The sequence below is a fragment of the Schistocerca nitens genome, chromosome 4, assembly GCF_023898315.1.
Source record: "Schistocerca nitens isolate TAMUIC-IGC-003100 chromosome 4, iqSchNite1.1, whole genome shotgun sequence".
Classification (NCBI taxonomy): Eukaryota; Metazoa; Arthropoda; class Insecta; order Orthoptera; family Acrididae; genus Schistocerca; species Schistocerca nitens.
Genome location: NC_064617.1, coordinates 402,234,228 through 402,259,172, shown reverse-complemented (window position 1 = coordinate 402,259,172; position 24,945 = coordinate 402,234,228). Strand labels below are relative to the sequence as shown.

Below are 24,945 nucleotides of genomic sequence, written 5' to 3'. Positions count from 1 at the left end.
CTCTAAGTGCTCTCACTCTCAAATCCTGTTAAAATAAAATCTGGGTATTTGTGTTTAATGGCCTAAACTACTTTTTCACCCCCCCCCCCCCAACTTCCTTTGATAGGTAGTTGTTGTTACCCAACAGCAATTTTTTCCAGACAGTAAGTGATATGTGTACAAAGTTTTGTTGAATCTCATCTGTTGGTTTTGGAGATGGCATACATACATATAAAAATACTTATATATATATATATATATATATATATATATATATATATATATATATATATATATATATATATATATATATATATATATATATAAAGTCAGCTGATAGGTATTCCTGCTTAAGGGAAGTCTCTCTAACAAAGAAACCACTTTCTACAAAGCTTGGGTATCCGATTAATGAGGGAATTAGTATATTTCATCAAAATATACAAGGTATTAGAGATAAAGTTAGTGAACTGCTTATAGATGTTGACTCTGAAATTATTGGTATATCTGAACACTTCTTAAATAAGGAGATAATTCAGAGGCTTCCTTTACCAGGATACAGGTTGGCTGGCAGCTTTTCTAGGAGCTCTTTGCGGTGTGGGGGAGTAGCCATGTATGTGAAAAACGGTATCCCATTTGAGTCAATTGATGTTTCAAAGTACTGCACTGAAAAGGTGTTTGAATGTTGTGCAGGTGTGGTTAAATTTAGTGGAGCTAAACTACTTACTGTTGTTATTTATAGATCCCCAGACTCCGATTTCACAACATTTTTGCTAAAGCTAGAGGAGGTTCTTGGTTCACTTTATAGGAAATACAAAAAGTTAGTTATATGTAGTGACTTCAATATTAATTGTATAAGTGATTGTGCAAGGAAAAGGATGCTGGTAGACCTCCTTAATTCATATAATCTTATGCAAACCGTATTCTTTCCAACGAGAGTGCAAGGGAACAGTAGAACAACCATAGACAATATTTTTGTTCATTCATCATTATTAGAAGGGCATTCTGTTAGCAAAAAGGTGAATGGCCTTTCAGATCATGATGCACAAATTTTAAGTCTAAAAGATTTTTGTGCTGCAACACATGTTAAATATAGTTACCAACTTTTTAGGAAAGCTGATCCAGTTGCTGTACAGACTTTTGTAAACGTTATCAAGGAACAAGAGTGGCAAGATGTTTATAGTGCTGATACAGTAGACGATAAATATAATGCTTTCCTCAAGACTTTTCTCGTGCTCTTTGAAAGTTGCTTTCCGTTAGAACGTTCAAAACAGGGTACTAGCACAAACAGGCAGCCTGGGTGGCTGACTAAAGGGATAAGAATATCTTGTAGAACAAAGCGGCAATTATATCAAAACGTTAGAAACAGTCACAATCTAAATGCAGCAGCCCATTACAAACAGTATTGTAAGGTGCTTAAAAAAGTTATTAGGAAGGCAAAAAGTATGTGGTATGCAGATAGAATAGCCAAGTCTCAGGATAAAATTAAAACCATATGGTCAGTCGTAAAGGAAGTGGCTGGTCTGCAGAGACAGGTTGAGAATATAGAATCAGTGCGTAGTGGGGATGTCCGTGTTACTGATAAGTTGCATATATGTACAGTACTTAATAATCACTTTCTGAATATAGCAGGTGAACTAAATAGAAACCTAGTCCCAACAGGGAATCATAGAGCGCTCTTAGAAAAAAGTGTTCAGAGACTGTTACCTGAAATGCTCCTCCATGATACTGACAAGAGGGAGATTGAGTTAATAATTAAATCACTAAAGACCAAGAACTCTCATGGATATGACAGGGTATCTAGCAGAATACTGAAGTATTGTTCCACGTATGTTAGCTCAGTACTTAGCCATATCTGTAACTTTTCCTTTAGGAGTGGTCGGTTTCCTGACCGATTAAAGTACTTGGTAGTGAAGCCACTTTATAAAAAGGGAGACAGGGATAATGTTGACAATTATAGACCTATTTCTATGCCATCGGTGTTTGCTAAAGTTATAGAGAGGGTTGTATATACAAGGTTACTGCAGCATTTAAATTCACATAATTTGCTGTCAAATGTACAGTTTGGTTTTAGAAATGGCTTAACAACTGAAAATGCTATAGTCTCTTTTCTCTGTGAGGTTTTGGATGGATTAAATAAAAGGTTGTGAACGTTAGGTGTTTTCTTTGATTTAACGAAGGCTTTTGACTGTGTTGACCACAAAATATTACTGCAGAAGTTGGAACATTATGGAGTAAGGGGAGTAGCTTACAATTGGTTCGCCTCCTACTTTAAGAACAGAAAGCAGAAGGTAATCCTCCGCAATATTGAGAGTGGTAATGATGTTCAGTCACAATGGGACACTGTTAAATGGGGCGTTCCCCAAGGGTCGGTGCTGGGGCCACTGCTGTTTCTTATTTATATAAATGATATGCCTTCTAGTATTACAGGTGATTCAAAAATATTTCTGTTTGCTGATGACACTACCTTGGTAGTGAAGGATCTTGTGTGTAATATTGAAACATTATCAAATAATGTAGTTCATGATATAAGTTCATGGCTTGTGGAAAATAATTTGATGCTAAATCACAGTAAGACTCAGTTTTTACAGTTTCTAACTCACAATTCAACAAGAACTGACATTTTAATCAGACAGAATGGGCATGTTATAAGCGAGACGGAACAGTTCAAGTTCCTAGGCGTACAGATAGATAGTAAGCTGTTGTGGAAAGCCCATGTTCAGGATATTGTTCAGAAACTAAATGCCACTTTATTTACCATTAGAACAGTATCTGAAATAAGTGACATTTCAACACGAAAAGTAGTATACTTCGCATATTTTCATACGCTTATGTCATATGGTATTATTTTTTTGGGTAATTCTTCTGATTCAAAAAGGGTATTTTTGGCTCAAAAACGGGCTGTTCGAGCTATATATGGTGTAAGTTCGAAAACCTCTTGTCGACCCCTATTCAATAGTCTGGGAATTTTGACATTGCCCTCACAGTATGTATTTTCTTTAATGTCGTTTGTTGTTAGCAATATTAGCTTATTCCCAAGAGTTAGCAGCTTTCACTCAGTTAATACTAGGCAGAAATCAAATCTGCATGTGGAATGCACATCCTTGACTCTTGTGCAGAAAGGAGTGCTGCATCCATTTTCAATAAGCTACCACAAGAACTCAAAAATCTTAGCAGTAGCCCAAACACTTTTAAGTCTAAACTGAAGAGTTTCCTCATGGCTCACTCCTTCTATTCTGTCGAGGAGCTCCTGGAAGAGCTAAAAAATTAAGCAAATTCCAGTGTTACATTCTTGATTTTCTTTATTTAAACTAACGACTTGTCGCCTGAATATGTTTCTTATATTTCATTTCATCTGTTTCTACAATCGTGTTATAATTTCATGTATTGACTCATTCCATGACCGTGGAGACTTCTCCTAAATGTGGTCCCATGGAACAATAAATAAATAAATAAATTATATATATTGGACTTTAATGGCTGAACCACGTCCTTTGTCAGGGCTTTGATTATCTATCATCATGCACTGAAATGAGGGACATCTTACCCAAGATATTTCCCTCTATTATATAAAAATACTTTCATACATTTTTTTAAATATGCATTTCTTGTATCGGTGACTCATTTCCTCTGTCTGATGTCACACTTGGTACTAGTTTTTCTGCTACTATTGCAAGACAGTTCAAATTTCATGCTCTGTTGTCTACAGTGGTCCAATTGTTTTGCTATCAACTATACATATAATTTATTGTAGCATTGTATATGTACAAATGTTTGTCCATGTGACATAATGATACTTATATTGTGCTTCTGAAGATCAATAAGAGACCTAATGCTGGTATGGCATGATAAAATTTTAAAAACAAATGCTATGTAGCCTCTATCAACTGTGTAACCTTGCTGTTACTGAGATTTTGTTAGTGTGCAGAGCAATGTGTGTAAAATGAGATCTTGGAATGCTTACATAAAAATTTTTATCACTTTCCTCTTTGGTATTCATGACCAATATTAGTGTGATGAGAATAAAGGGTTTTAAAATAAATAAATCAGGAAATTCTGCTTGACTTCCTAGAATAAAAGCAGCACTGCACTGTCAATAGGTACACCAAGAAAAGGTACAGAGCTTGGCTATCTTTCTGTCTTCATGACATCTTGATAATCACGATCAAAGACCAGGACATCTTATCCTCATTCCTTCACAACCTCAACACCTTCTCTCCCATCTGCTTCACCTGGTTCTCCTCCACGCATCATGCCACTTACCTAGATGTCACTCTCCTTCTCTCACATGGCTCCATTAACACCTCAGTCCACATCAAACCCACCTATCACCAACTGTACCTGCACTTTGACAGCTGGCACTCCTTCCACATCAAAAAATCCATCCCATATAGCCTGGCAAACTGTGTTAGCTGCATCTGCAGTGACAAGAAATCCCTCACCCCGTATGCTGAAGGCCTCACAAAGGCCTTTGCAGACAGGCAATACCCTCCAGACATAATTCACAAACAGATCTCTTGTGCCATATCGTCACACAAACCTGATCCTCACATCCACCCAAGAACCAACCAGAAAGAAGTGCCACCTTTGTTATCCAATACCACCCTGGACTTTAATGGCTGAACCACGTCCTTCGTCAGGGCTTTGATTATCTATCATCATGCACTGAAATGAGGGACATCTTACCCAAGATATTTCCAACCCCTCCCAAAGCAGTTTTCCACCATCCACCCAAACTCCACAACAGCCTAATTCATCCCTATGTCACTCCCAGCCCCAGTCCCCTGCCACAGGTATTACATCCCTGTGGAAGACCCATATGCAAGACTTGCCCAATCCACCCATTCAGCACCATTTACTGCAGTCCAATCACAGGCTTATCCTACTTCATCAGGAGCTGGGCTACCTGTGAAAGCAGCCATGTTTTATCCAGCCCTGTTGCAACCACTGCAAAGCATTTTACACTGATATATTACTAACCAGTTGTCAACTATAATGAATGGGCACCTCCAAACTGTTGCCAAAAAAGGTGGACAACCCATTGTCACAACATACGAGATTTTAATGGCTGCTTCATAACACATGCCAACTGGATCCTACCACCACCACCACCACCACCACCAACAACAACAACAACAACAACAACAACAACTACAACTACAACAACTACAACTACTACTACTATTACTTTTCTGAGCTGTGTTCACCCCACCCCACCCCACCCCACCCCATCCCATCCCATCCCATCCCAGGAAAGAACTGGCAGTAGGCTGAGCATAATGTGGAGAGACAGGCATGTGCATGCAGTTCTTTTGTGTGTGTGTGTGTGTGTGTGTGTGTGTGTGTGTGTGTGTGTGTGTGTGTGTGTGTGTGTGTGTGTTGACTAATTTCCTTTATTCCCAAATAATTTGTAATTTTCAACCAGAACTTTCCATACATTAGAATAAAAGAAGGAAAAATTGAAATCTTTGTGACTTAGAGTAAGTACAATGTATTTTATAAAAACAGATATCTTGCTTCACATTTCTTGCATTGGCGAGCAATTGAAAGCAGATGTAAATGCATAAGAATTTTTCCATCAATCAACAGTTACCGAATTTATTCACCAGACGTGAAATGTGTGTTTGCAGTTGTATGTGAGATCATTTTGTGCTTAGAGACATCACTGCGTCTCTATTTCCAGGGAAGATGGGGAATACAGCAAGTGCCTTATGTACAAGGATGTCTGGCAGGGAAATGAAACAGTTCCCTGTATGCATGGATGGGATTATGACGACTCTTGGTTTTCGGCCACTGTTACTTCCCAGGAGAACTGGGTGTGTGAGAAGGATATGTATCCAAATATGGTATTCTCAGTGAGCCTGTTCATTTCAATTGTATTTGGAGTTCTGCTCTTCTATGGTGGTGACAGGTGAGTAAAGCTGAATCAGATGTTCAGAATTTCTTGAATCAAGTTGACAAAACTAAATTTATGTTGCGCACATAAAGAAATATAGTATATCACATGTTTATTATACTTGATGGAGCTGAAATTACTCTTCAATCACAGTGTTCATCACACAAGATTTGTTGAATCCAATCAATTTTATTGCTATTCTAACCTCTCCATACAAATCTGTTGAGAAATCAACATAAAATATGTACATTACAAGGATGAAAGTGGAAACTGGAAAGAATATAGATGGTCTCACAGAAATTCTGTTTGGTAGTATAAAGGAATTTTTGGAGAGATGGCTGGAAGGCAAAGCTCTCATGTCTTTATCATTTTACTTTAACTATTTGCAGAGTTCTTATAGCTCTACTGCACATTGAATTATCCTGCTAGACAATCCCATCATCCCGATGCTGAGATCATGGGGTCTGGGTGAATATAATGTTCATGAATGAATACTTAAAATTCATTTTCACATCAATCATGTGATGGTTGATGTGAATATGAAATGTAACTAGTCATTCATGAACACCTTCTGTATGTTTTATTTCTGAGAGAATATTCCCTACATCAGTTTCTTCAAAGGCTGCCCTCTAGTACACAGGCACTTGTCAGTGCCCATTGGCTTGCCCAAAGGCTGGCACCAGCAGTGTGTGTTACCTACCAGATAGCTCTATTGCACATGTTCTCCATGTGTGTGAACCACTTGGAAACTCCTGCCAGTGGGCTGTACAGTCACATAGGTTACAGCATAGCTGGGTGCCTGTTCATCAGCTCTTTGGCCACCCTTGGCAAGTGTTGCACACAGATGCCTAGTTGCTCACAGACTGATGGTTGAGATGGAACAGCTTGTGCTAGACTATAATTCTGCCCCTATAGTCTGTTAGATGAATGATTGGTATTGACAGTTGAGGCAGGCAGATGGCAATGTTCCCAAACGTCACTTATAGCACTCTGTGCCCAGACTCTACTTGTATGCATTCTCTAGCAGCAGAAAGAAAAGCATCCATGCAGATCATATTTGTATGCATAAATTTATTTAGAGTTCCTACTTGTAGTATACACTATGTGATCAAAAGTATTCAGACACCTAGCTGAAAATTACTTTAAAGTTCGTGGCACCCTCCATCAGTAATGCTGGAATTCAGTATGGTGTTGATCCACCTTTAGCCTTGATGACAGCTTCCACTCTTGCAGGCATATGTTCAATCAGGTGCTGGAAGGTTTCTTGGGGAATGGCAGCCCACTCCTCACAGATCATTGCACTGAGGAGAGGTATCGATGTCAGTCAGTGAGGCCTGGCATGAAGTCGGCATTCCAAAACATCGCAAAGGATTCAGGTCAGGACTCTGTGCAGGTCATTCCATTTGCAGGGATGTTATTGTCATGTAACCACTCTGCCACAGGCCGAGCACTATGAACAGGTGCTCGATCATAATGAAAGGTGCAATCGCCATCTCTGAATTGCTCTTCAACAGTGGGAAGCAAGAAGGCGCTTTAAACATCAATGTAGGCTTGTTCTGTGATAGTGCCATTCAAAACAACAAGTGGTGGAAGCCCCCTCCATGAAGAGCATGACCACACCATAACACGACCGCCTCCGAATTTTACTGTTGGCACTAAACACACTGGCAGATGATGTTCACCTGCCATCAGATCGCCACATTGTGCACCGTGATTTGTCATTCCTCACAATGTTTTTCCACTGTTAAATTGTCCAATGTTTAAACTTCTTACACCAAGTGAGGCATCGTTTGGCATTTACTGGTGTGATGTGTGGCTTATGAGCAGCCGCTTGACCATGAAATCCAAGTTTTCTCACCTCCCGCCTAAATGTCATAGTACTTGCAGTGGCTCCTGATGCAGTTGGAATTCCTGTGTGATGGTCTGGATAGATGTCTTCCTATTACACATTACGACCCTCTTCAACTGTCGGCAGTCTCTCAGTCAACAGACAAGGTTGGCCTGTATGCTTTTGCACTGTAGGTGTCCCTTCACATTTCCACTTCACTGTCACATTGGAAACATTGGACCTAGGGATGTTTAGGAGTGTGGAAATCTCAAATACACATGTACGACACAAGTGACACCCAGTCACCTGACCACGTTCGAAGTCCGCGAGTTCTGCAGAGTGCCCCATTCTGCTCTCTCACAATGTCTAATGACTACTGAGGTTGCTGATGTGGAGTATCTGGCAGTAGGTGGCAGCACAATGTGCCTAATATGAAAAACATGTTTTTTTTTTGTTTTTTGTTTTGTTTTTTTATGTCCAGATACTTTTGATCACATAGTGTATATAATCTCAAAAAACTGGAAAGAACTAATATGCTGAAATATCTTAGTTATTGGTCAAACTAGCCTAGCGCTCTAAGGCGCTGCAGTCACGGACTGTGCGGCTGGTCCCGGCGGACGTTAGAGTCCTCCCTCGGGCATGGATGTGTGTGTGTGTCCTTAGGATAATTTTGGTTAAGTAGTGTGTAAGCTTAGGGACTGATGAACTTAGCAGTTAAGTCCCATAAGATTTCACACACATTTGAACATTTTTATAGATCAAACTTCCCAATATAAATGGAAACTATTTCCTCAAATCGTTGAAAATTGGCAGTTACTTTTTCTGTTGTTAAATATTAGCAATATTAATTGGTTTTACAATGAGTGACTGAGTAATTTAACAGTATATTAACACTTACAATCTGAAGACAGTACTCACAATATGATGATAGGTCGATGGCATGCTCACTCCTCACATTCTTGAGTGTGTTGTAGTTATGCTAACGGAGAAACAGCACTCTCGTTACTGTCAGGATCTGATTTAAAATAGTCTCCTTCAACACTGCTTGAACTATCACTGCTCCCTCCCAGTTGCATAATTAAGTTTTCTGTAAATTTTTCCATAATGCCTTTCGTTTTTGGCTGCCCCACTGATGACACTTGCAATACTCTTCATAATTTTTGGCCATGTCTCACTTGATTGATAGCTGCTACAAGATTATTTCCAATTTCAGAGAGCATGAATTATTGTTGTTTGCCACAACATAATTTTTTATTTGTGTCCATATCACTTCAGTGGCACTGAAGTGAGAATGGTATGCAGGAAGCTGAAGAGTTTCATGCCCTTGCCGTTTGGTACTCACATGAATTACATATGTCAGAAATTGTGATTTCTTTTGTGCTACAATTTCAAGTAATTTCTCATTGTTCCAGCAACTGAATAATATCTTTTTGTCTAAGTTGGTGACCTTTCGTGAACAATGGAATGATATGTGGTGTTGCCCCTGACGATCACTGATGAACTTTTCAGATTTGTCATCAGCAATGTACCCCCTGCGGATCCAGGGGGTAGAATAGGCCCAAGGTATCCCTGCCTGTTGTAAGAGGTGACTAAAAGGAGTCTCTCACTTTTCAGCCCTATACGTTCAGGTCCCATTTTATGGTTTGACCTGCTACTTTCCAAAATCTACAGAAGCATGGGCTGTATGGGGAAGGATGCCTTGTGTGGTGCATGAATTATCCATAGTGCCCTTAGATTCAATCTCCTGCACTCTTATCATGGCTTTGCATCTCCACCTGCAATTCAACTATTTGGGCAAGGACACTTTTTCGCAGTATGTCACCTTCTTCTGTTGTCCATCCCAGTATTGTATTTCTCTGTGCCCAATATCAAGCACAGTAGCCAGTCCTTTGTAAGGGGCTGTCATGTACCCATTTGGTGGTATCCCCCTGACAACACAGGGATCATGCTGCTGATGTCTGATCTGTCAACTCCCCATGTATGCCAAGCAGTAGATGCCTGTCTTCCTGGGCATCAGGACTACTGGCAACAGCCATCATGCCTTTGCTGTGGCTGGGTGGCACTCGTGGGGAGAGTCCCTGATCGGGTGGGTGGCATCAGGGCAGATGACCCGCAATGAAGTGGACTAAATCATCTTTTGCTGGTGACCATACGGTGCAAGCAGTCTCCAAGAAGGGCAAGATTGAGTACAATGCTGACAGGTATGACCCTAAATTGTTTCCCTCTGTCACTAGACCATGGGAAGAATGTAGGGCTACAGAAAGAAGAGCCATATTTGCCTCTGTATTTAGCCTGTAGCAGAAGGACAGGGGCTCCTTTCTACCTATGAAACCTTTTGTTGAACATCTTGAGGATAAGTTTAAGGAAGTTAGCACTGTTAAAGATGAAAAGCAGTGCAGTCTCAATTATGACAGCATCCCCAGCCCAATCCTGGGCATTACTTGCTAGTGACCGGCTAAATGATATTTCTGTTTCTGTCACTCCCCAAAAAAGCTTCAACATGATCCAGGGGATTATTTTCCATTATGACCACCTCTTGGAGTCTGACGATGAGCTCCATGCCAATCTAGAATGGCAGGGTGTCCACTCCATCCAGTGCATTTACAGGGGACCCAAAGACAACAGGGTTACTACCGTTGCCTTCATCTTGGCCTTTGGTGGTGATTCATTGCCTGAAAAGGTCAAGATGGTGGGTTACCGCTGTGATGTTAAACCATACATCCCTCCCCCATGTGGTGCTTTAAGTGCTGGAAATTTGTGCACATGTCTTCATGCTGCACTTCCAACGCTACATGTTGAGACTGTGGACATCCACTGCATCCAGATACTCCCTGTGTGCCTCCTCCCACTTGTATAAACTGCAGAGAGCCACACTCCCCCTGCTCACCAGACTGCACAGTGCTCCAAAAGGAGCAAAAAATCATGGATTCAAGACACTGGACCGTTTGACTTACCAAGAGGCTAAATGTAAATTTGAACGATTACACCCCATTCGGTTGGTGTCCAAATACATTGCAGCTACATTACCATCACCATCACAAGTACCAGTCGTACCACACTCTGTGCCATGAACAGAATACATCTGCCCTCTTGGTGGTAGGGGGAAAGTCTCCTTCTGTTGCTCTGAAAGTACCTACTTTGGGAGCAAGGCCACCCCAAATGCAGTGGACATTGGTCCCCTCCTCCCAGCCAGAGAGGCAACAGCCTCCTCTGGCTCCTCTCTTGCAGAAGGAGTTCCTTGGGACCCTCCCTCCCGAGGTCTCCACTTACACCACAGCAGCCACTTTCACTTGTCAGTGGCTAAAGGAGCCAAAAGCTGCTGGATTAAGAGCTTCATAGTCTTCCTCCTTGCCAGAATCTACTTCAGAGAAGTCCTCCCAGCAAGCCTCTAAAGAGAAGCGAGAGGGCAAGCAAACAAATAAGTCAGCTAAGAAAAAGGACCCTCCAGTGGCCCCAACACCACCACTCTCTACCAATTTTGCACCTGTAGATGAGGTGGAGATCTCAGCGCCCCCTGAGGACCTGGATCTCACTGATGCTTCACCCACAATAGGAATGGATACAAGTACCCAATCAGTGTCAGCAGGTGACCCTGAGGTGTAACCTGCCTCCTTGCATGCTTCATGCCTTTCCAGCCTCACAATAACATCCTCCTCCAGTGGAATTGCTGCGATTTTTTCCACCACCTGGCTGAGCTACAGCAACTTTAAGTTTTACACCTGCTTTCTGCATTGCCCTGGAGGACACCTGGTTCCCAGAAATGCAGACCCCTGCGACTATAATAGTGTCAGATAGAGTTTGTATCTGTCCTTAACTGAGTATGCAGTGAACCTGTGTCCCTCCAAACCCCTCTTGAAGCTGTGGCTATCAAAATAAGGACGACACAGGAAATAACTGTCTGCACTGTATATCTTCCTGCAGGATGTGCAGTCCACTGAACACATTGGCTTCACTGATTCATCAACTCCCTAAACCTTTCCTACTTTTGGGAGATTTTAACGCTGATAACCCCTTGTGGGATGGCACTGTGCTTACTGGCCGAGGTAGAGATGTCGAAACTTCACTGTCTCAATTTTACCTCTGCCTCTTAAATACTGGGGCCCCCACACATTTCAGTGTGGCTCATGGCACTTACTCAGCCACTGATTTATCCCTCTGTATCCCAGGACTGCTCCTATCTGTCCACTGGAGAGCCCACGATGACTTGTGTGGTAGTGACCATTTTCCCATCTTCCTGTCACTCCCCCAGCGCCATTCCCCCAGGCGTCTACCAAGATGGGCTTTAAACAAGGCAGACTGGGAAGTTTTCACCTCTGCTGTTACCATTGAATCTCTCTCAGATGGTACCATCGATGTGGTAGTTGAGCAGATCACTAGAATGCTCCTGTCTGCAGCGGAAAGCACAATCCCTTGTTCTGTAGTGTGCCCCCAGTGGAAGTCAGTACCTTGGTAGTCGCCAGAAATTGCTGAGGCCATTAAAGAGTGTCAGCGATCTCTATAGCAACATAAGTGGCACCCTTCCCTAGAGCACGTAATAGCTTTTAAACGGCTCCATGCCCTCGTTCGCCAGCTTATAAAAAGATGGAAACGTGTGTTGGGAGAGGTACATCTTGACCATTGGTTGCTATGCATCACCTTCCCAAGTCTGGATGAAGATCAGACGTGCTTTTGGGTACCAGACCCTGACAGGTGTTACTGGCATTAACATCAGTGGCTTGTTATCTACCAACACAAATGCAATTACCGAGCACTATGCTCGAGCCTGCGCATCAGAGAATTAGCCCCCAGCATTTCGCACCCTCAAATGGCAGATGGAAAGGAAAGCCCTCTCGTTCACTGAACGTTACAGTGAACTCTGTAGTGCACCATTTATAGAGTGGGAGATCCTCAGCGTCCTTGCACATTGCCCCGACACAGCTCCTCAGCCATATGGGATCCACAGTCAGATGATCAAACATCTCTTGTCCAACTACAGGTGACATCTCCTCATCATCTTCAACCAGATCTGGTGTGATGGCATCTTTCCATCGTAATGGAGGGAGAGCACCATCATTCCAGTGCTCAAACCCACTTGATGTGGATAGCTATTGGCCCATCAGCCTCACCAATGTTCTTTGTAAGCTGTTAGAATGTACGGTAAATCAGCGGTTGTGTTGAGTCCTGGAGTCATGTGGCCTACTGGCTCCATGCCAGGGCAGTTTCCGCTAGGGTCGCTATACCATTGATAATATAGTTTCCCTTGAGTCTGCCATCCAAACAGCCTTTTCCAGACTCCAGCACCTAGTTGCTGTCTTTTTTGATTCACAAAAAGCTTAAGACATGACCTGGCGACATCATATCCTTGCCACATTGTATGAGTGGGGTCTCCGGGGCCCACTCCCAATTTTTTTTTCCAAAATTTCCTATCGCTCCATACTTTCCTTGTTCAAGTTGGTGCCTCCCATAGTTCCCTCCCATATCCAGGAGAATGGGGTCCTGCAGGGCTCTGTATTGAGTGTATCTCTATTTTTTGTGGCCATTAAGTCTAGCAGCAGCTGTCGGGCCATTGGTCTCACCTTCTCTGTATGCAGACGACTTGCATTTCGTACTGCTCCTCCAGTACTGGTGTTGCCGAGTGACACCTACAGGAAGCCATCCACAAGGAGCAGTCAGGGGCTCTAGCCCAGGCTTCCAGTTTTCAGCCATGAAGTTGTGTGTCATGCACTTCTGTTGGTGTCATACTGTTCATCCGGAACCAGAACTATACCTTAATGATGATCCACTCACTGTAGTGGAGACATATCGATTTTTAGGACTGGTTTTGGCTTCCCAATTGATGTGGCTTCATCATCTTCATCAGCTGAAGCAGGAGTGCTGGCAGCACCTCAATGCCCTCCGCTGCCTGAGCAACACCAACTGGGGTGCAGGTTGCTCTACACTGCTGCAGCTCTATAGAGTCCCTGTTCAAACCCGCCTTGATTCTGGGAGTCTGGTGTATGGTTCAGTGGCGCCCTGAGCATTGTGTTGACTTGACCCAGAGCACCACTGTGGCGTTTGACTGGCAACAGGAGTTTCTAGGACAAGTCCGGTGACCAGTGTCCTGGTGGAGGCAGGAGTCCCTCCATTGAAGGTTAGGCATGCACAACGGCTCACCAGTTATGTTGCACACATTCATAGTTCTCCTGAGCATCCGAATTACCATCTCCTTTTCCCATCCACGGCAGTTCATCTCCTACATTGGAGGCCCAGGTCAGGGCTTAAGAGTGCAGTTTGCATCCGATATCTTCTGTCTGAAGTGGAGTCCTTGCCTTTACCACCTATACTTGAGGTACATTCACATACACCTCCATGGTGTACACATAAGCCGAAGCTTCACCTTGACCTTTCACATGGTCCTAAGGACTCAGTTAAACCCCTGGCTCTCTACTGTCACTTCCTCTCGATTATTGATATATACTGGGTCCATGAAGTGGTTTACACTTACGGCTCAGTGGCTGATGGTCACGCTGGCTTCGTGTATGTTCATGGAGGACATATTGAACAGCAGTCCTTGCCATATGGCTGCAGTGTTTTCACTGCAGAGCTGGCAGTCATTTCTCGTGCTCTTGAGCGCATCCACTTGTGCCCTGGCAAGTCGTTTCTTCTCTGTACTGACTCCTTGAGCAGCCTACAAGCTATCGATCAGTGTTACCCCAGCGATCCTTTGGTAGCGACCATCCAGGAGTCCCTATGTGCTGGAATGGTCCATTCATTCTATGGTGTTTGAGTGGACCCCAGGCCATGTCAGAATCCCAGGAAATGAATTTGCCGACAGGATGGCCAAACAGGCTACACAGAAACTGCTTCTTCAGACTGGCATCCCTGTAACTGACCTGTGATCATTATTACGCCACAAGATTTTTCAGCTTTGGGAGATGGTATGGCATAATCTCAGTATGCACAACAAACTGTGTGCCCTTGAGACTATGAATGTGTGGAAGACCTCCACGCTGGCCTCTCACAGGGACTCTGTGGTTCTCTGCCAGCTCCACATTGGCCCTAAGCGACTAACACATGGCTACCTCCTCTGTCACAATGACCCACCTCGGTGTCACTGTGGCCCACATATGACTGTCATCCACATCTTGCTGGAATGTCCACTTTTAGCTGCTCTACGGCAGACTTGCCAGCACTGTACCTTCAGTGCTGGGTGACAATGCCTCAATAACAGATTTAGTTTTACGTTTTATTCGTGAGGGTTTTTTTATTGTACCATCGAAGGGTGGCCTTCTCTCTGAGGTCACCACCCTCCCTCCATTTGAACTCTGTCGCACTTTCTTTGCATTTGTTTGTCTTGTGTTCATCTTGCCTTGTCTTTTTGGGGTGGACATTTTAATGTGCTGCAGAGTGGCTGGCTCATCCTCTTTTTATTATTGTGATCACCCAGCCCAGACCATATGCTCTATGGTTTTAAGATTTTCTTCTACTTTTCCTTATGGTGTATGTTTTCCCCATTTTTTGTTCATTCCATTCAGAATTTTTTTAAAAACAGGTGTGGTGTTGGGTGTTTTTGTAGCTTGAACCTTGCTTGTGTCAGCAAAAAGGGACTGATGACTCTGTAGTTTGGTCCCTTTATATCCCAAACCAACCAACCAACCAATCATCAGCAATGTTTCGAACTGATTTTGGAAAACCACACTGTTCATCTCTTTGTGGTAATCACTTGTCTTTCCCAAAAGAAAAATTAACAAGCTGTTTGGGACATAACCATCCAATGTACCTGCATGTAAAACAATTATCTGACCTTTTCCAAGAGGCACTGCCTTGGTCCCCTCTGGCATTCCATCACTCCAGCATCTATGTAATGAATGGCTTGTGTTAACGCACATTTCATCTATCCACGTACATTTTCGAATTTTCCACCCATGATTCTGCACAGAAATCTGCTCTGCCACATGATGCATGTCCTTTACATCAATATTTTGCATCTGTTAAACACTGAATAGCTGAAGCCTATGTCTTTCAGCAGTGTACATAATGAAAATGAGCTTCCTTTAAAAAGATGATCTTTCTGGAGTGACACAAGTTCTGTGGGATGTTCCCTTTGCTTATAATAGCCATATGTATGATGATAAAGAACAGCGTCTTTCTGGAAATTGTCCAAAGCTGTCACCTGCTTCTTCCTTCGCCACTTTGTCTCTGGTGTGTGCAGCCTTGCTGTGCCTCTCTCACCACAGTCTATAGTGTATTATTCTTTTCCTATTGTTACAACAGTGTTCATGCTTATTTTCAATGCTGCTGCAGTTCTCTTAACCTTTTTCCTTTTCTTTTGCAAAGTAGTCCCTCACCAAACACAAGTATTTGCAGGCCTGGCTGTGTAGCACACTTTCTTTCCTCTGTTTCACTTCACATGTTTGGCTGACACTACTCACCACACTGGACATTGCTTAAAAGGAAACAGAAGCAAATAAACAATTACAACAAAAATGAAATAATCTATGACCTGAACCATTAAGAAAAATAACAAAATGACAGCACCGGTTGCACATGAGATACTCACTGGTACATGAGGTTTGCAGAGCAGCAACATGACTCCTGCTACATGCTAGAGTGCAGTCCTTCATTAGCTGGCTACGTGTGTGTGCTAGGCAATGGAGCGATGGTGCTGAGCTGTCAGTACCAGACTTGTCTCTCAGACTACAGTAATGGTTGCACAATGCATCATTTCTCACATAGTAGGCTGACATCCATATGTGTTGAGGAACAGAGGACTTGATTTACTACAGAAGACTGCCTGTTGCCGAACGTTAAAGCTCTAGCTTACTTTCAAACAAATTCACTTTTGTTCCCTTTTAATTACCTCCACAGACAATTCTTATAGCTCTTTAATTGAAAAATCAATAGCTTGTTGAGATTTGCTTTGGTGGATTTTCCTCAAATTTGTTACATATATGGAAAATAAGGGATGGTATGGAGAATTGAAGACAACAGTCCATTGGCAAAACTTCCTAATAATATTGATTGCCAATATTTATTCTCAAATAGCTTAAGTGTTTGAGGCAACACGCAAGTTGCATTTTAGACTGCTTTGAATAGTTTAATGGAAAAGCTTAGTTTAAAACTCTTAGATGAAGACATATTCAAAAGTCTGCTATGTCAAATAGACACAGTAAATTTGTACCATTTTCAAGATATTAAAGAATAATTACACATAATAACTTCAGTGCCTAATTTGTGTACATATTTCCTACTTTCACTGTTGCCATTTATGTTGCTATTTTAAACGTAATAACTTTACATTCAACCAATTTTTGAAAACTGTATTACATGTTTTCATATGGCCACTGTAGACAGTAGAATTACAGTAGAATACAATTAAATGTATATAAACAGGAATCATTTGCCATGCACTTTTTACACAAAGTCCTAATATACTGTGATGTGTTTTCCTTCATTAATGATCAGGTAATCAGCTGCAAAAATCAGCATTAAGGTAAATTCATTGTGTATGAAACATTTATTAAAACCACTTCTTTGTTTTACACTTGCTTAGGTTACTGATCCATCTTGTTAAGTGTGTTTGCGGATCTGTCTTGTTAAAAGTGTGAATTATATAAAAGTTGACCATTAACCAGTGACAGCATAAACATGAGAATTTGCTTCATGATGTTGTGTAAAGTCACTTAAAGTTGACTGAAAACACCAAGCAGTCACAGACTATAACCTCCTGTTGACATCAAGGTAATTAAAAATGGAGCACAGCCTTGGGTTATGAAATAATACAGAAGGAAATTGGCCGTGCCCCTTCCAGAGGAATCATTCCAGAATTTCATTACAGCAATACAATGGCCAGACATGTGTTTGATCTCTTCACCTCCCAAATATGAGTCCAGTGTCTTAATTGTAGTCAGCTGCTTGGTCACAAACTGAAATGTAGCAGCAGCAGTGAGGCTTTAAGATACATCCATTTAGATTGGTCAGTAAATCAGCAAGGATCAATCTTTTCCTCTCACCTTTTTAATATTTACATTTTGCACATTATGTATGTTAACTCAAGAATACTTACATAATGTATAATTAAGATAGTCTGAAGGATATACAGCAGCAGTTGACTGCTGTTTTTTTTAATTCAGAATTGAGTGGTATGGCAGAAGAGAAAGGGAATGGTTAGAAACTAAATCAACAGTAGGTAAATATACCAAAAATGAATTATGAAATGTAGGCCTTAAAATTTTTATGCTAAGAGGTTGCTGAAACATCCAGTGATGTATATTGACATTTGTTGTAGGTGGTTCACATATGTAAAGAATCTGGTTCAGAACTGTAAGAAAGTTGTTATACATCTGTCAGAACCACTTTTACAATTTGGAGCCTGCTGTCTAAGAGGAAAATGTATGGTAAAGAGCACAACTCTCTCATCACAAAATATTAAGTGAAGTAAATATGTTAACTCAGGAAAATATGTTTATTAGATACAGGTTTAATAAAAACGTCACCATAGCTTCTGAATACATTCAAGACATCATTTTATTAGGTCATTAAGGAAAGAGACTTGTAATTTTGAAAGGGAATTTGTAGACACAATACTGCATGTCAGTACAAAAGCTGGATTGACTGAACATTTAAAAAATAAGGTTTCTATGAATACATTAGGAGTAGGAAGTGTATCTGATGATGATGAAGACTGAAAAAGATGATGCAGATTGCTAAAGGATATCTTGGTCATGACAGCCTGATATCCAGCAGTAATGGAAAGATTAAAAAATACACTATGAATAGAAATTATCCTATTGGAGTCAGTGCCAATTCTCCATCTCATGAAAAGCCTTCATTGGAATTGAAACAGGAAACCCAACCCTGTAGCATATAGCATTATCATATTATAGCATTATGTCGGAGGCTCATGGCTCAGTGTTAAAGCGCCAGACTACAGATACAAAGGCCTGGGGGTCTGATCCTTAGTCAGTCCTACGATTTTTGTCAGTCTTTTACCACTTATTTCATGTCTGTCAATGTTTATCAGAATATCACCAGCTTATTCCATGGCTGGTTTCTCCTAAAGCCCATAGGGCAAATCAGCCTTGGAGTCAGAAGAAAAAGCTGTGCTACCCCAGGTAGAGGAGTACAAACTTGCTTTCAGATTCAGGACAGCTTTACCTATATCAGACAAGAACAACATTACAAGTAATGCATTGGTGAATGTGCAGATTCAAGTAGCAGGAAATTATATAACATATAGAGTACCTAAATAAGTAATATTTGATGCAATGGATACATATTCCAAGATCCCTTCAAATGATTATATATCTGAAATTAGGAGGGCCATTGTGGAGAAATGAATATCAAGTCACTAGTTTACTGTATTTAAAAGAAGAGGTAAAGTATTAAAAAATGTTTTTGAATCAATATAGTCTCTCTTCCATAATGTGAAAAGTAAAATCAACAGGCATATAGTACTTTGTCATAACCTTAGACATGATGAGAGAGATGTGTTTGTTTGACATGTTACAGTAAACCAGCAACTGCCAATATTTGTAAAGACGCTGTTATCTTCAGAGACTGTAGACTTTAACATCCATTATTTGATAAAGGCCTCTTCTACATGTCTCTATGCATTATTGTCTTCAGTTATATATGTACAGGGCTATTACAAATGATTGAAGCGATTTCATAAATTCACTGTAGCTCCATTCATTGACATATGGTCACGACACACTACAGATACGTAGAAAAACTCATAAAGTTTTGTTCGGCTGAAGCCGCACTTCAGGTTTCTGCCGCCAGAGCGCTCGAGAGCGCAGTGAGACAAAATGGCGACTCGAGCTGAGAAAGCGTATGTCGTGCTTGAAATGCACTCACATCAGTCAGTCATAACAGTGCAACGACACTTCAGGATGAAGTTCAACAAAGATCCACCAACTGCTAACTCCATCCGGCGATGGTATGCGCAGTTTAAAGCTTCTGGATGCCTCTGTAAGGGGAAATCAACGGGTCGGCCTGCAGTGAGCGAAGAAACAGTTGAACGCGTGCGGGCAAGTTTCACGCATAGTGATGTGAAAGATTCAGTGTTTAAACCTCCTCTACCAAGAAACGTGCCAGAACTGCGAGCTCGCATCAACATTGCTTTCGAACTCATTGATGGGGACATGCTGCGCCGAGTGTGGGAGGAACTTGATTATCAGCTTGATGTCTGCCGAATCACTAAAGGGGCACATATCGAACATTTGTGAATGCCTAAAAAAACTTTTTAAGTTTTTGTATGTGTGTGCAAAGCATTGTAAAAATATCTCAAATAATAAAGTTATTGTAGAGCTGTGAAATCGCTTCAATCATGTGTAATAACCCTGTAGATATTACTTCTACACATTGTTTTGTTGGACATAACAGAATTGTGAGGAGGAATTTTGAAAATATGAAAACATTCCATCATTTTGTCAGTACCCTTACTGAAAAGAGAGAACTTTCCAATCCTTGCCCATAGTCAAATTATGCCTAATTCTTTGTTTCATGTAATTTACTGGGAATGTCACATAATAGCTGCTTACATTTCATGTTCTGCAGATTTGGACGGAGAAAGCAATACCTTGTGAGTACAGGAATGATAGCAGTTTCCAGAACTATGTTGACTGTTTCTTCATCTGTGTTCCCACTGTACATTTTTTTCTCTGTAATGGCAGAGGCTGCAGGATTGCCTAGCACTGACTCAGCTCTAGCTCTGGGTAAGTCTTCATTGCATCTCTCTCTCTCTCTCTCTCTCTCTCTCTCTGTCTGTCTGTCTGTCTGTCTGTCTGTCTCTCTCACACACACACACACACACACACACACACACTTCAGACTATAAGGGTAAATCTCACATGTACTGATTTCTTATGTTTATAATAAACAAGACTATTTATAGGGGGTCATAGACACTCCAAAAGTGATTGTAAATTCTAACACAAAAGTTTTCATGTCACAGTGCAAATGATGTGACTTGAAATAAAAGTTTTTGACACAGTGTCAAAAATAATAATTAACTGTGCATTATCTCTAGATAGCAGAAAATAGGTGATATAGGTGTCTATGTAGACTACCTCCTTCATTTGAATGGAACACCATAACCTGGATTCTATCTTCAAGATAAGGATCAAATATTAAAATAGTCTGACAGATTACACTGGGGTCACACTCAATACCAAGGATGCTCGTGATTAATTGGACACCACTCTCTCAAAGCCCTCTGTGCCACTGCTCTGGCTCATCCTGGAAACCCTTGTTGCTGTGGCTCAGGTGACACCTCCAAATTCTTCCTGGCAGACACTTACCTGTCAGTCTCAGAGCATCTCTGCATTCCTGCTCAGCTTGAATTGTGGCTCTAAATCAGTCTGACCCCCCAAATATCTCTGCCCTACCACTCATGCACTGCCTCAAAAAATCTTGCTTGCTACCCTCCCAATGTCCTCTGCTGTGCCATTCACTGCTGCCTTGAAGCCTTTTGTGCTTTTGCTCAGGTGCCAAACCCATCCCCTAAACCCATCTGCCCACCACTTGAGAGCTGTCCTCCTGAGATATCTGTACCACCTCTGCTGTTAGACCCATCCAATCTTTCCTGTGCTGCCTCTCAAGTGATTGCCCATAGTTTGGCAATCCTGAAGCCATCTGTGACATTGCTTTGGGAAAAACTCCCAAAATCCTTGCACCTTTACTCAGGTTGCATTCCCCTTAGAGCCCTCTGTGCCACAGCTTGGACTCTTGGACTGCATCCCGCCCTTCCACCCCCTCACCCACTAAAGCACTGTGCAGTACCCCTGCAGCATTACCATGAAGCAGTTCACTTTGTTCCTAGCCCAGCTATCCTCCCTAAGCTCTTTGTGTTGCCACTAGATCTGTGGCCCTCTTGAAGCCCTATGCGCCATCATTCAAGCAGTGCTTCACCGAAGCCACCAGCACCATCACTTTGGCACCCCAATTATGGTGCAGCCCAGCAAATCGCTGTGCACTGCCACTTGAATTACTCCAACCAAGGTTCTCTGCACCACTGTCCTCCTCAAACCAGTCCTCATGACTGCTGCTTGGACTGGCTTTCCTGGAGCCTTTTGCAACATTATTTACACGTTTTGACCACGAAGCCCTATGTGCCTTGGCTTACATGCTGCTCTCTGAAGTCTTCTGTGTCACCATCCTCTGAATCCGTTTCCACTGTTACACTCTAAGTCCACTGCATTGCCACAAGAGTGCTGTTCCCCCCAATCTCTCTGTCCCAAGACTCAGTTGCTGCCCACCTAACCCTCTCTTGCACTGCTAGGGCATGGCATCCCAAAGCCCTTCCACTGTCTTTGGATGTGGCCCCTCAAAGCCCTTTGCACCATCTCTCAGGCACAGAACCTTGAAACCTGTGTTTAGTTTCTTGGGCACCACCTTTCCTCACCCAGAAGCACTTCACACCATTATTTGAGCACTGCAACACCAAGCCCTCTGTGCTCAGGTGCTGGTATGTGCTCACACACCACTGCTGAAGTTGCTACCCACAAAACTTTCTGCACTGGATATAAAACCCTACTCAACACAACTTGATCTGTGCTCCTGCCTCCAGAAGTCACTTGAACTGCTGCTTAGGTGCAGCTCCCCAAAATCCCTCTACCCACTGCCCCTGCAAATACCAGTGTTCACAGTCAGATTCTTTAGTGCCAAATTATTCCATGCCACTACTCAATCTGTGGCTCCAAAAGCCCCCTCTCTCATTAATCATATGCAGCCCCCACCTAATCCCTCTTCTCTCCACATGTGTTGTCCCCCACAAATCACTACATGCAATCACTCAGGTGCAATCTCCCAGCAGCCCACTTGTTGTGCAAATTGGAATGTGCTCCACCTGATGTGCACTGCTTGCCACTTGATTTGTGTACCTCCTGTAGCCTTCCATACTGCCACTGTAATGGTGCCACACAGAGTTCTCTTGAACTCCACTTGAGTGCTGCCCTCTCTACAAAGCCTCCTTTACTGATTCTCATACATTTCCTGCTACTCTGTGCTACCACTTGTGCTCCACCTGCCATAGCTATCTGTAGCACTACTTGCACACCACCCTCAGAGCTCTCATTACTGTTGCTAAAGTGTTGTTCTCACAAAGCCCTCTGTGCCACCACTCACGACCTTTGCCTGAGACCTTTTGTGCCACTGCTGTGTGCAGTGCACCCAGCTCTCCCCCCCCCCCCCCCCCAAAATCCCTCTGTGCAGCCATTTGGACTGCACCTCCCAAAACTCTCATCACTGCTCCTGGTTGGCATACAGAGTTTCGCTTTCCTGCCACTCAAATTACACTACCCTGAAACCTTGTTCAACACAGCTGAGGCACACCCCTTCTCCCTTTCTCCTCCCTACAAAACCTTCTGACTGATACTTTGCTGCTGTCCCTGGACACATTCTGTGCTGTCACTTGGCTGTTGCACTCTAAAGTCCTCTGTACTGCCACTCAGTGTGCGCCTCAAATGCTCAGTGTTGTCACATGAGCTGAATCCCCAGAAACCCACTGCATTACTGTTTGGGCATAGCTTCCCCAGAAGCACTCTGTGCTGTGGCCAGGTGCAGTCCCCCTTTCCAAAACGATGTGCTGCCTCTTGGGCTGTCTGAACCTGAAGCCCTCTGCACACCTGCTCTGGCTTTCTCTATCTGAAGCTATCTGCAGCAGCATTCAGCTTGTGCCACACCCTCCAACCAAAGTCCCCAGCACTCTCATTCACATGACTCATCGCCCTCCTACCTCCCCCTCTCCCCAATCAAAACAATTTGCGTTTCTGCTCGGGTGGCTCCTTCCCCTCCCCCTCTGAGTCTGACTGTTCCACCATTTGAGCAGGACCCCCTTTTGAAGCCAGCTGTCCTGCTGCTCAGCTGGGCCCCCACAAGGCAATCCATGCACTCACTAAGGTGGGGCCCTCCTCCAAAGCTGTCTGTGCCACTCATGCCTCATGCCCCCCCCCTCCCCTCCCCTCACCTCTCTAAGGCAATCTGTGCTGCTGCTCAAGTGTTCACCAACCCTCCCCCTTTGAAGCCTTGTGCACTGCCACTTGGGTGCTGCTCCTGAAGCTCTATACTGCTATTGCTGAAGATTCTCTCTTTCCCTGCTACATTCATGTCTTTTGTTCTAAGCTCAGTCATGACTCTACTCCTGATCCTCTTTCCAACCTTCCTACTACATTCATCCTTCATTCTCAACTTCCAGATCCGCTTTATATCCACCAAATTGATTGTGTGGATCATAAATTTCTAGTAGGGGTATTACAAATCATATTGGTACACTATGTGATCAAAAGTATCTGGACACCTGGCTGGAAATGAGTTAAGAGCTCATGGCATCCTCCATTGGTAATGCTGGAACTCAGTATGATGTTGGCCCACCCTTAGCTTCGATGACAGCTTCCCCTCTCACAGGCAAACGTTCAATCAGGTGCTGGAAGGTTTCTTGGGGAATGACAACCCACTCTTCACAGATCACTGCACTGAGGAGAGGTATCAATGTCAGTCAGTGAGGTCTGGCATGAAGTCAGCATTCCAAAACATCACAAAGGTGTTCTGTAGGGTTCAGGTCAGGACTCTGTGCAGGCCAGTCCATTTGCAGGGATGTTATTGTCATGTAACCACTCTACTACAGGCTGTGCATTATGAACAGGTGCTTGATCATGTTGAAAGATGCAATTGCCATCCCCGAATTGCTCTTCAATAGTGGGAAGCAAGAAGGTGCTTAAAATATCAGTGTAGGCCTGTGATGTGATAGTACCATGCAAAACAACAAGGGGTGCAAGCCCTCTCCATGAAAAACATGACCACACCATAACACCACTGCCTACAAATTTCACTGTTGGCACTACACATGCTGGCAGATGATGTTCACCAGGCATTCGCCATACCCACACCCTGCCATCGGACCGCCACATTGTGTACTTTAATTCGTCACTCCACACAACATTTTCCCCACTGTTCAATAGTCCAATGTTTACACTCCTTACACCAAGTGAAGCATTGTTATGCATTTACTGGCATGATGTGTGGCTTATGAGCAGCTGCTCGACCATGAAATCAAAGTTTTCTCACCTCCTGCCTAACTGTCGTAGTACTTTAAGTGGATTCTGATGCAGTTAGGAATTCCTGTGTGATGGTCTGGATAGATGTCTGCCTATTACACATTATGACCCTCTTCAACTGTCAGCAATTTGTGTGTCAACAGATGAGGTTGGCCTGTATGCTTTCATGCTGTAGGTGTCCCTTCACATTTCCACGGAACTATCACATTGGAAAGAGTGGACCTAGGGAT

The 24,945-nt window shown here is 42.7% G+C and overlaps 1 protein-coding gene across 1 annotated transcript in view; it reads left to right on the top strand.

Moving 5' to 3' along the window:
• LOC126251761 (solute carrier family 22 member 7-like) overlaps positions 1 to 24,945 on the top strand; it is a 166,632-nt gene that overhangs the window by 78,462 nt on the left and 63,225 nt on the right. Inside the window, exons 3-4 of the mRNA XM_049952376.1 lie at positions 5,660 to 5,887; positions 20,220 to 20,377. Of these exons, the coding sequence (XP_049808333.1) occupies positions 5,660 to 5,887; positions 20,220 to 20,377 (386 nt within the window). The remainder of the gene's footprint in view (positions 1 to 5,659; positions 5,888 to 20,219; positions 20,378 to 24,945) is intronic.